The 13,155-nt window shown below is 43.5% G+C and overlaps 1 protein-coding gene across 3 annotated transcripts in view; it reads left to right on the top strand.

Moving 5' to 3' along the window:
• Positions 1-9,574, top strand: part of RGS19 (regulator of G protein signaling 19) — a 75,562-nt gene extending 65,988 nt beyond the window's left edge. For all 3 annotated transcript variants that reach the window (XM_042461336.1, XM_042461335.1, XM_042461337.1), the window contains exons 4-6: positions 6,978-7,052; positions 8,105-8,339; positions 9,325-9,574. In XM_042461336.1, coding sequence (XP_042317270.1) covers positions 6,978-7,052; positions 8,105-8,339; positions 9,325-9,513 — 499 coding nt within the window. In that variant the 3' untranslated portion in view covers positions 9,514-9,574. The remainder of the gene's footprint in view (positions 1-6,977; positions 7,053-8,104; positions 8,340-9,324) is intronic.
• Positions 9,575-13,155: the final 3,581 nt, after the last annotated feature.

The following is a 13,155-nucleotide window of genomic DNA, read 5'->3' as shown; positions in this document are numbered from 1 at the left end:
AACAACGATAAAATACAATACATTGTAGATCAAAATTCCCCCCCCCCTTAAAAAATTATTAAATCAATTATAATTAAAACCAACTAATTAAACAACATTAACACATACACATTATTACAAGACATAAACAAAACAGAACAAAACAAATAAAACAGTAAACTACGGTAGCATTTCCAAGGAGGACCTTGGGGACTCTCATAAGAACAGGGTTCCTGAGGCCAGGGTTATCTATTCCGGAAAGGCCTGCTGGAAGAGATCCGTCTTGACAGCCTTTGCATGTTTTTGTCTGGTTTAAGGGCCAAGTATGGCTGGAAAATTATGCCATTAAAAAAAAATCAAGGTGGGTATTGGTGGGTTTTTAGGGACTGGTGGGATGCCTCAGGGAGTGGAGTCCAGGGGCCTGTGGGTCTCAGTTTGCCCACCCTTGTTATAAAGCTACTATTGGTACAATAGGTGATCTTTTGCTAGGCATTAGTCCATAATATTCCTCATATCCTCTATTGAGCTCTACCAAGATCACTTCCCCAATGCAAGGCAAGGATTGTCTACATTTGTCAGAATACTTGGGGCTGCCACTGGACTATTCTGGCCATGAAATTCCACCCAAATCCCCCATTACTTGCTGTGAGTTTTTGGCAAACTATGTGCAGCAGTCTTCCAAGACGGTCCCTGCGAATTGGCCAGTGATTCTCTCTGAGGTCAGAACCCAGAGCCTTTCATTCCCACAGAGCAACTCGGCAGAGATGCGCTCAGGGACCATGTGGGAAGGCAGCCTGCCATCATGGCCGCATTTTGCTCCAGACTTTCTGGAAAACTCAGAGCAAAGGGTTAAGTCTTTTTAATGCAGGAGTTGGGGTGGAAACCCTCAATTGTGTGCATTGTGGAAATGGACCCAATTTGGGTTTTTGACCTACATAATGTAAACAACATGCAGTGAGCCCAGTGCATATTCAGGCTTATACACAATTTAGAGACGCCCCCAGACAGACTTTAAACTGAGATGGAAAAATGTGGAGAGAGTAAACCACAGATATGTGTGTCCGTATGTCCTTTTTTGTGTGTCCATTAACCCCAGTAGTATGAGCCAGAGGAGGGTGTGGGGCTCAAAATTACCTCTTTTAAAGGAGGATTTCTGTGGTCTTGTTCATTCCCTGCATGGTCAGTTGCCCTCTGGCTGGAGGCAGGATGTGACAATGAAATGTGCACATGTGGCACCATTGTTCCTGGTAGTGCTTTAAGTGTTTGATGGTCCAAAGTTGGAGGAAAGGTGGCATTAAAAAAAGAAGAAAGAAGAGCAGTCCAGAGTATTCTGACCAATGTAGATGAGCCCTGTCTTGAGTTCATATACTGGGAGGAAGGTGAGGTATAAATAAATAAAATGATAATACAGTGGACCATTGGTATCTGCTGGGGTTTAGTTCCAGCCCACTCTCTCCTGTGGATACTAAAATCCGTGGATGCTCATGTCCCATTAAATACAATAGCATCTTAAAAGGGTATCCCTTATATAAAATGGCAAAATCATGGTTTGATTTTTAGAATTTACATATTTTTAAAGTATTTTGAAGCCGTGGATGTTTGAATCTATGGATAAAAAAATCCATGGATATGGAAGGCTATAATAATAATAAAATAAAGCTCAAACAACATAGCTTCTGTAGTCTGCAAAAGAGAAAGTGTTAAAATTTTTGCTTTAAATTTGCAAACTTCAGTCAGTTAAATGGTGAGATCAGTATATTTACCAACATTCCCAGAGTGAATCATCCAGCCAATAATTGGCTGGAATCTTGGTAGTTTATAAGGTATACTTGTACGTATACCATATAGAAACAGTTGTGCTTTCTAAGAGATTGTTCAAAGGGTGGTAACCTGATCCGATTATGCAAGTGTTACACCAGAAACAAGTTGAACTTTCTAAGAGGTTCTTCGATTCCACTGTGGCTGAGGTTGTAGACCTAGGGCTATGTTCAGAGGCTGCACACCAGGGCTAAGATCCTACACTGGGGTTGCATAGTGCAAATCTCCTCACGAGGAGTTATGTCTTAATTATGTAGAAGCCTTGTGCTCAGTGGTAGTGTCATGCAACTGAACCAAAACAATAAATGTGTAAGCAAATGCACAACTAATGTGCATCCATATGCAGTATGTATTAGCACACAGTGTGCATCTGTACATAGTGCATATTGATGTTGTTACTAAGTGCTGTCAAGTTGACTTCAATTTATAGCAACCTAGTAAATGACAGATCTCCAAGTCACCCTGTCATCAACAGCCCTGCTCAGGTCTTGCCATGGGTTGACATGCCTGTCAGAACCATGGCTTTCTTGACTGAGTATATCCACCTGGAGTACAGTCTTCAGCTTTTCCTACAGCCTTCTACCCTACCAAGCATTACTGTCTTTTCTAGTGAGTCATGTTTTCTCATGATATGTCTAAAGTGTGACAGTCTCAGCTTAGTCATCTTGGCTTCCAGGAAGAGTTCAGGCTCGATTTGCTCTAAGACCCATTGATTTGTCATTTTAGCAGTCCATGGTATCTGTAGAAGTTTGCTCCAGCGCCCACATTTCAAATGAGATCATTTCCTTTTTATCAGTTTTTTTTCCACTTTCCAACTTTCACAACTATATATAGAAATCAGAAATACAGTGGACCCTTCCCATCCATGAGGGTTGGGTTCCAGCTCCCACCCAACCCCTAGATGGCAAAAAATGTTGGACAGCCATGCCCCATAAAATTGAGCAGTGGTGACATGAATGTGGATGCATCAGCACGTCCACATGCACTACCACTATTGAATAATATGTGACATAGAATCACAGAATCATAGAGTTGGAAGAGACCTCACGGGCCATCCAGTCCAACTCCTGCCATGCAGGAAATCCAAATCAAAGCATCCCCAACAGATGGCCATCCAGCCTCTGCTTAAAGACCTCCAAGGAAGGAGACTCCACTACACTCCGAGGGAGTGCATTCCACTGTCGAACAGCCCTTACTGTCAGGAAGTTCTTCCTAATGTTGAGGTGGAATCTCTTTTCCTGTAGCTTGCATCCATTGTTCTGGGTCCTGTTCTCTGGAGCAGCAGAAAACAAGCTTGCTCCCTCCTCAATATGATATTCCTTCAAATATTTAAACAGGGCTATCATATCACCTCTTAACTTTCTCTTCTCCAGGCTAAACATCCCCAGCTCCCTGAGTCGTTCCTCACAGGGCATGGTTTCCAGACCTTTCACCATTTTAGTCGCCCTCCTTTGGACACGCTCCAGTTTCTCAATGTCCTTTTTGAATTGTGGTGCCCAGAACTGGACACAATATTCCAGGTGGGGCCTGACCAGAGCAGAATATAGTGGCACTATTACTTCCCTTGATCTAGACACTACATTTTTATTGATGCAGCCTAAAATTGCATTGGCCTTTTTAGCTGCCACATCGCACTGTTGACTCATGTTCAACTTATCGTCTACTTGGACTCCTAGATCCCTTTCACATGTACTTTCATTCAGCCATGTGTCTCCCATCCTATATCTGTGCATTTCATTTTTCTGCCCTAAGTGTAGTACCTTACATTTCTCTGTGTTGACATGGTGATTCACAGGTGGTAAAATCCATAGATCTCCAGGTCACCAATACAAAGGGTTCATGTACAATGGCATAGACAATCCTGATTTTGGTATTCAAAGTGTGCATCTCCAATTCCTATCCCAGAATTGAATGCAACTGTTTGGCATCAGACAAAATGTCTCAACAGCTTCTGTAAGAGAACCTGTGCATTTGTAAGGCTCCAATAGTTCTGCCACTGATGAGACAGCAGCATTGCCACTCAACTCAGCACATGATCAGTTACTCTACTGTACAGTCGTCTCATTCTAATGCAGCTATGCTGGTGGAAAGTTATGGTATGCAACCTCTCAGCATGACCTCAGTCACTGTAGGAATTGAAAATACATTCATTATTTGTTATTGGGTCAAAAAACAGGGTTCCTGTCAGTCAGGATACCTAGTTGGGAAGAATAGTAGACCAACAAGAATCTTGGGCAATTTTCACCCTAACATTGACTGTCCTGGACTGCTGTGAAGGATTTATTCTTCCTAGGAAAACATGTTTTTCTGTGCACAAAAACGGGAAGATCCTTTGGGGTCTTGCTGCAACTGCTCCTCTCAGTGAATCCCACATCTGGGAGAGCATTTCAGTCATTTCCCAACACCTTGATCTGCAGTGCCTTGGAAACCCTTTGGGCTGAAACAGCCCAGAGGGGCAACATCACTGCTGTTTATATTAGCCCAGGTGCCAACTTCACTGCTGGTTACATTGGCCCAGGAGGGCAACTTTGCTGCCCATAATACTAGCCCAGTTGTCACTATCAGGGCCGGTTACACTTGTCCAGAGGAGCAATTTTGTTGCTGTTTACACTAGCCCAGAGGAGTAACTTTTCTGTCAGTTATGACAGCCCAAATACCAAATTTGCTGCTGATTACACAGTAGTAGCCCAGGGGAACTCACTGCTGGTTACACTAGCTCACAGAAGCAACTTTATTGTGACTTATACTGGCTCAGGTGGCAACTTCACTGCCAAGCAATCTCTTTTAAAGTTAAACAGCGCAAGAGGTCTGCAACTTGTTTAAAAGGTGAATTGTCACTCGAGGAGGCTGCCAAGAGAGTCAGCTTACCTTTTAGCTTGACACAGGACAGTTTTAGCCAGAGATAGAACAGAATAAGGGCCAGCGTGGTGTAGTGGTTTGAGCACTGGACATAGGGGCTGTACAGAGCCCAGAAGGGGCGGCCTCCAGCCACCCCTTTTCAGCCAGATCGGGGCTGTGGCAACCACACACCACAGCCCTGATCTGGCCTTTGCAGGGCGCAAAAAGTGACACCTTTTTGCGCCCTGCAAAGGGTGCGATAACCACAGTGCTGTGGCTTTATGGCGCTCCTTCAGTTCTGCTTCATGTAGACACAGCGCCAGAAGAGAGCCATGATGTCACACACCATGTGGAGCAGCGCACGGTGTCACGGCACCCTGGGGGCGGAGTCAAGGTGTATGTCATGTGGACTCTATGCCCCAACCCCCCCCCCCCCGGCCAGCCTTTATGGCTGATCTGCACAGGGCCTAAGACACTGGAGACCAGGGTTTGAATTCTGTCTTGGCCATGGAAACCCACGGAATGACCTTAGGCATGTCACACTCTCTCTGCCTCAGAGGATGGCAATGGCAAAAACCCCTCTGAAAAAACTTGCCAAGAAAACCCCACAAAAAGTTCACCTTAGAGTCACCATAAGTCGGAAACTACCTGAAGGCACACAAAAACAACAAGGGCAGTTGGAGCAGTTGCAAAACCAGCCCCATGCCCATATCCATTGAGATTGCGCATAATTCAGAAGGCTGGTTTTACAGCATTCTGAATTGTGTGGAGGGCTACCACAAGTAAGTGGTGCTTCTGCTTTTCCAACACTCACCTTCCATACATATGTAGAAGGTGACCAAAACCCACCCCTGTTGAAGGTATTCCTTTCCAGATGCCTGGTTAGGGACCCTGTTGTTTCCTAAATTGTGAGGCAACACTGACCTCTACTGGATGATTCAGAGAATCACAGGACTCTGGTTAGTTAATTTCCAGGGGGAAAAGCTGTGTTCCTTGGTGGCTGCATCCATACTGCAGAAATAATCCAGTTTCACACCACTTTAACTGCCATGGTTGTTCCCAGAATCCCATAGCACTGAACCATGACAGATAAATCAGTGTCAAACTGGATTTTTTCTGCAGTGTGGATGGATTCATCATTAGATAAAATACCATATATACTTGACTATAAGTCAATCTCATACATGAGGGCAGGTTTTGGGGCCCAAATTATGGATTTGAATATGACCCATGGATAAGTTGAGGGTAAAACATAGGGGCATATAACAAAGGATCTAAAGCAGTGGTTCTCAACCTTTCTAATACCATGACCCTTTAATACAGTTCCTCATGTTGTGGTGTCTCCCACCCATAAATTTATTTTCGTCTTGGTTCCTAAGACCATCAGAAATATGTGTTTTTCTGTTTTGTATGTTGCTATTTTAAAACAATAAAACAATTTTAAAAAAGGAAATATGTATTTTCCAATGGTCTTAGGCAACCCTTGTGAAAGGTCCGTTTGCCCTCCCGAAGGGGTCGCGACACACAAGTTGAGAACTGCTGATCTAAAGGATGAAACAAAGGATCATAGAATCATAGAGTTGGAAGAGACCGCAAAGGCCATCCAGTCCAACTCCTTGCCATGCAGGAAATCTCAATCAAAGCATCCCTGACAGATGGCCATCCAGCCTCTGCTTAAAGACCTCCAACGAAGGAGACTCCACTACACTCTGAGGAAGGAGTGTGATCCACTGTTGAACAGCCCTTACTGTCAGGAAGTTCCTTCTAATGTTGAGGTGGAATCTCTTTTCCTGGAGCTTGCATCCATTGCTCCGGGTCCTAGTCTCTGGAGCAGCAGAAAACAAGTTTGCTCCCTCCTCAATATGAAAATGATGCCAAAGAACTTTCAAAACTCCAGTTGGCAAAATTTTTTATGCTCACACTAAAGACTTGATGGATGACAGAATAGAAGGGGGTCAGTGTTTCCAAGGCAGATTGCATTCTTGGCTTTTACCTGGGGATGGTTTCTTTATTATATAGGAGTTAAAGTACAGAACTTAAATTGACCTGTGGATAATTCGACATAAGTTTTTTGTTCAATTTTTTGATTAACATTTCTAGACTTATACATGAGTATATACAGTAACAAGGTGTCTTGCAGCATGCACCTTACAGACAAACAAGTTTCAATTGGGTGAAGCTTTTGTGTACTCCAGCCCCATTCTTAAGAGACTGCATCTGCTGGAGCAGCTTTCCATTCATAAAATCTCCTCCCAATCTACGGTAGTTGTGCTGTTGTGGGCTTCAATTGTGGTGTTGCGTCTGTCCCATTCCAACTTCTCCCTTTCTTTTTTTGTGGGTAGGAATGAAGATCGTGAACGGGCATGGCGGGCATCCCGAGACACCAAACTGGAGACCATACCAAACTGTGAATCTTGGTGAGTTGCCTTAGTTGCATGTAGGGCTGTTGTGTATTTCACAATTTCAGAACTGTAGTCTCCATGCCTGCTCCCAGAAGAACTGGTGAGCTATCAGGCCCATTCTCAAAAATTTATTTCCATTTTTTAAATCATACGCTGAAAGCCATGGCGGAAGAGCCCGATGCATGCCCTGGAAGAATGGGATGCGCGCCCATGGTGTGTGCGCGCGCTGCTGCACTGCTGTGCCGCCATGGGTGCGAGCCCCCATTACTTCCAATGGGGCTCCAGCATGCACGGAATTCCCCTTACACGGAGGGATCCGGAACGGATCCTTGCGTAAGGGGAGGGCACACTGCATTTTTAATTTGTTGTTGCATTCTTATCCCACCTTCTCACTAGCAGATTAGTATTTAAACAGCTAACCTGACCCCCCCCCCAAAAAAAAAATCATAGCATTGCTATCAGCCTCACTAAAGACTATGAAATTGGCAAACTCATTCCCCCCCAAATTATTTTTCTTTTTTTAAAAAATGTATGTTTTTTTAAAATAATCACATTTTAATCTCGCTTTTCCGCTAATAAATTTAGAGGTAGGTTATACAGTCAGCCCTTCCCATAGGTGTGCTTGCCTTCTGCGGCTTTGAGCTTACGCGGAAGGCAAGCCCCAGCAAAAGTAATGGGGCATGTACCCGCGCCACCACTAGCACGTGTCCCATTATTTTCTATGGGGCTTGAGCATACAGTCTTTCCTCTATATGCGAGTGTGTGTGTCTGTGTCCGAACAGATCCCCCATGTAAGGGGAGGGCAGACTGTACATCCCATTGATAGATAGATAGATAGATAGATAGATAGATAGATAGATAGATAGATTATAGAAATATTAATTCTGCACTTGGAGATGCAGCATACTGTTTTTGAGAACACTCAACTGGACTATATATGGAGGGTAAACTGCTGTGATCCAGCAGGATTTGGCTAGAGTCTCATTGAATTATCTTTGCGTATTCTCTATATGTTCTTCGTGGTTCCTTGCATGTGGTTTTCCACTGGATGGGGACCGCACTTACAGCGCCAAGCCGACCTCTGAGGAAGTCAAAGGTTGGTCCCAGTCATTTGACAAGTTGATGAAAAACCCAGCTGGCAGAAACGTGTTCCGGGAATTCTTACGGACTGAGTACAGCGAGGAGAACATGCTCTTTTGGCTGGCTTGCGAGGAACTCAAAAGCGAGTGTAACAAGCATGCCATTGAGGAGAAGGCACGGATTATCTATGAAGATTACATCTCCATCCTTTCGCCCAAGGAGGTACTAGATACTATTATTTAATATGGCTCAAAACAAATCCAGTATAAGCAACAGGGTAAATAAAGGTCAGCCCTGGCTAGTACTTGGATGGGAGACTGCCAAGGAATTCCAGGTCCTCTAAGCTATGTTTCAGAGGGAGGCAAGGGTAAACCACCTCTAAATATAGTCAACCCTTGGTTTTGGTGGGCAAATGGCTCCAGCCCATTATCATCAGCAGATTATCAGCATCCATTGACGATAATGGGACTTGAGGTTCAACAATTTTTGATATCTTCAGGGGTTCCAGAATGAAACCTCCACTGGTAGAAAGGCCAACTGGATTCCTTGCATAAGAAATCTCTATAAAATTCATTGGGCCACCATAAATCAATAGAGAGTTTGAAGGCACATTGTAGTTGTCTTCAAATAGTTTCTGACTGATGGCAACCTTTCACAGGGTTTTCTTGACAGAAGTTGTTCAGAGGGGATTTGCCCCTGCTTCCCTCAGGCTGAGTGCGACTTTTTCAAGATCACCTAGTGGGTTTCCATAGCTGAGCAGGGATTCGATCCCTGGTCTGCCAGTGTCCTAGTCCAACATAGTGGAGTCACATAGACACACGCCTAACCAAAGGAGGGCTGGTGGTTTCCAATGAATTTTTTACTAGTCTTTTTCTTCACACACTAAAGGAGCTGTCCAGGGAGGTGTTGAACACTACCCCTGAATAGGCTTAGCCCCTGGAATTCATTGGGATTCATTGCCCTGCTTATGAGGGAATCACGAGCGGTCACTAACACAAAATGGAGTGATGGCCACCCGATTTGGGATTAAAGACCAAAGCTTAGAAAAAATATTATTAATAATGTAGCCACTTATCCAAGCTGTAATGATGCTGCTCTTGGTTTCATCTCCTGCTTTGGGCCTCTTACTCTGCATTAAGTCCTGGTCTTTTTTTAATTTTCCTATATGATTTTGTTTCCTCTCTGCATTTTCTCTCCTGTTCTTCAGGTCAGCTTAGACTCACGTGTGCGCGAAGGCATCAACCACAAAATGCAAGACCCATCCTCACACACCTTTGACGATGCACAGCTACAGATCTACACACTCATGCATAGAGACTCCTACCCCCGTTTTCTGAACTCTGCCATATATAAAGCATTGCTCCAGAGTGTCTCTCGGTCATCCTCAGAGTCCTAAGCATCCTATCCACAAATAACCACTGGTGGTACAAAATACAAAGTGATGATTCCTTTTCATACAGCAGGTGTTAAGTTTTATGGGGGCAGAAATGGCTCTTTCACTTGCTCTTGCAGAACCAAGAGACCTAAAATGGTATTCCTGGTACACCAGAACCCCTAATTCTTCTCAGCTGCGGCTACAGCCTGGTTTATCCAGTTACTGGAAAGATTAGTCCCATGTAACTCGTCTGGTCTTCTTCCGTCAGAAAATTGAGCCGTGACTTCTGCCATCATGCAAACCTCAAACTCAGGCCTCTGCTTTTACTACTGAATCCATGTTGGCAAACTAGCACCTGACTGACCACACAGAAGAACTGGAGTACGGGAGGGAGCAACCAAATGGTGTCTTGGGGGTGGGATGGGGGGTGAGGTGGGGAAACCTTGGGCATCGTGGCAAAAGAGAAAAAAAAGGCCAAAGTCCACATTTTCTGAATGTTGTTCTCTCTTTGATCTGTCTCTTTTTTCTTTTCTGTTTTTTTAAAAAATAGTTATTTCCATGGTGGTCCTGTAGTAGTAACTTCAGTCAAAGCCAAACTCTTGGGTACTTTAAGATAAGAACAGTCTGAATTACACAGAGTTGCTTTCAGGAAATACATCATAGCCCAAGTAGAGTCCTCTGTTGCTCCGAGGCTTTGGGGTTTTTGTTTCCAAATTGCATTTATTTCAATTTGGGCCAGTCTTCTCTTAACTCAGTGACAAGAGGAAAGGTGAATAATACCCAAGAAAAAAGGCTTGACTTTTCCCTAAGAATTCCAGTGAAACCAGAGCCCTCAACTCCAGGAATTGTTTTTGCCTCAATACAGAAATACTGGGTGTAAGGCAACATTTCTGAAATCCTGGTGGGCTTTTTCTATGTGTCCCCCAAGTTTCTCCATGTTTGTAGGCCCTATCTGGCTTGCATGGAGGCTTTTCTCTGCTGACACAGCATATTACCAAGACTCAGGTGGCTTCTGCTATGGTTTTCAGATGCAAAGGAATTTCTTGAGCTTGCCAGATCCTGATGAAGTTTAGTTCTGTGCATAAGGCTCTATGATTTCTTAGAAGAGGGAAGGGGACATTTTCACCAGTGAAAAATACATGTTTGCCAAGCTTCTTTGGAAGCAGAACTTCTGTTAGCAGTGCAACCTTTCGACTAGAATGACAGCAGTGAGGGAGCATGGGCTTTCCCATTCCCCAGTGGCTGGCAGCTGGCAAAAGTAGAGTTTCATAGTCCCCTGTGGCCTAGGACTCATGCCACTGTGTGTCCTTCAGTCGCTCAAGACTACTAACTTGACTTATAGTGGGAAACTGGATGATGGTCTAATTCACACACAAACTGCTTCCCTCCTCTGGCATTGTGCAGCCTACACAGCTACAACTAACTATACTGCTGTTCACTGGTGGAAGAATGAAGGGGGAAAACTGCATTTTCACACTGATGTAAAGCACGTACTCCCTGCTCACTTCCCTTGACAAACAGCATTTTTAAAGAATATTCTGATTGCTGCTACATCTACAGAGGTGATATGGCCTTTGATGAGATCTAAGCAACAACAATGCAGTTTGACACCATTTTAACTGCCATGGCCCAATGCTGTGAAATTCTGGGATCTGTAGTTTTGTGAGATTTAGTGCTCTGGTGCCACAAGACAACAAATCCTTGGATTCTGTAGGATGGAGCTATAACAAAGTCATGTCAAATTGCATTATTTCTGCTTCTGCAGTGCAGATTAATCCCTTGATAAGTGAAATTTGGTCTCAAACCAAAAAAAAAACCCCAAAACAAACCTAGCCTAAATGGACCTTTGGCCTGATTCAACCAGATTCTTCTTATGTTACCTGTAGGAATAGAAAGATTATTCAAAAATATCCCCAAAAATGATTTTTAAAATGATGTTTTATCAAGAAACTCTGACAACAAGAAACTGGATGGATGGGAATCTGCACAGTTTAGAAATTGGCACATAACGTTTTCCACAGAAAACAGCGATTTTTCTGTGCAAGAAACAGAAAATAATATTTTTGTATGGAAATACCTTGTGTGTGTGTGTGTGTGTGTGTGTGTGTGTTTGTGTAGAAAAAGCTGTTTCCTGTGCAGAAAATTGGGGATATTCCATGCATAATTCACATATAGTTGACTTGTACTGAGAAGACTTTCTGTGCAGGAAACCACTTTTCATGCAGAAATTATTTTCTGTGCAGAAAAAGCCGTTTCCTGTGCAAAACAACCACATGTGAATTTTGCACAGAAAATCCCCAAAAAGGCTCTGAAAAAAATATGTAGTTTCCAAAATCTTTCTCAAAGTAGAAAGAAAATTGCTAAAATTACTCATTGCTTCTTTGAAGATAAGGTATCCAGACTCCTCAGATGGAGCTTTGAAGTACTTAAAAATGCTCTGGAGAAAGCCAGGGCTCCTACCAATGTGGTTTGTTCTCCATGACATTATTGTAATGGAAAACCATATTGTCTCATAGGAAGCCCTACCTTGGTTGGAAATGTGACAACAACAAAGTTTCTCACACCAGACATCTCACATGAACCATTTTAATTCCCATCAACCATCCATTTGGGCCTTATTACTACATGAACTCTGCTTCTTCCAAACAAGTGACTGAATTTGGGTCATCCTCCATGTGAAATGCAGCATTCTTTTTTCCCTTTCCCCCATTCTAATAATTGAAACACTATTTCACAAGCTGAAATTTAAGTGGGCTCTTAATCATAGGCAGAAAGTATCAGAGAGTTCCTCTAGTGTCGTTAGAGTTCATTCATTTCTGAGCAGTGAAGTGCACAACTTGGAAGAATGACAATGGTGTCTCATAAGCAGCCAGAGTTTAGTTTCTTTTTCCAGCTTTCCATACAATAAACAACTTGCAAGACAAGCATCCACACACATGCCTGAGAAACAGATGAGATCCTGTATCAGAAGTCGTTGCTCTACAGCTATATGTCAAGCCACCCCGCCGCCCACCCCCCCAAAAAACCCACACTGTTTAAAAGTACTTTTGTCCCTTCACCATCATGGCCATTTCCAAGTTGTCAAGAAAGTAGAAGGACAAGTGGTAATGCATCCAGCTATTTTCCTGTAGCTGAGCTGCAACAGGCATCTTCCAGGTGTCCCTGCAAAGTTTTTGGTAGATGTTTTTGCAGCACTATCTGTGCCATCCCATGCTCCAACATAGAAATGGCTGATTGCTGTGCTGCTTACACAAGTTTGGTCTGGGGGATTCTGGTCATTGTATAGTCAGAACAGAATCCCAACCTACATAACATGCATAAAAGGGAGTTGCAATGGTATAAATCCAACTTAATACCATCATAAATGATCACAGGATGCCAACCATAACTTTTTTTCTGTGCAATAAATACCAGTCGTGTAAAGATTTTTGAATTGCTATAAGAAAGAGAATAGCAACAGCTATATCCTAGAACAGTGATGGTGAACCTTTTACAGACTGAGTGCCCAAACTGCAACCCAGACCCCACTTATTTATTGCAGACTGCCACATCCCTCTGGCTTTCTAGTAAGAAACTCTGGCAAAATCTGTGCTAGGGTGACAGCATGTGTGCCCACAGAGAGGGATCTTAGTGCCACCTCTGGCATGCGTGCCACAGGTTCGC

Source organism: Sceloporus undulatus, chromosome 4, assembly GCF_019175285.1.
Source record: "Sceloporus undulatus isolate JIND9_A2432 ecotype Alabama chromosome 4, SceUnd_v1.1, whole genome shotgun sequence".
Taxonomy (NCBI): domain Eukaryota; kingdom Metazoa; phylum Chordata; class Lepidosauria; order Squamata; family Phrynosomatidae; genus Sceloporus; species Sceloporus undulatus.
The sequence above is the reverse complement of the archived record's forward strand: the minus strand, read 5'-3'. Positions and strand labels throughout refer to the sequence as shown.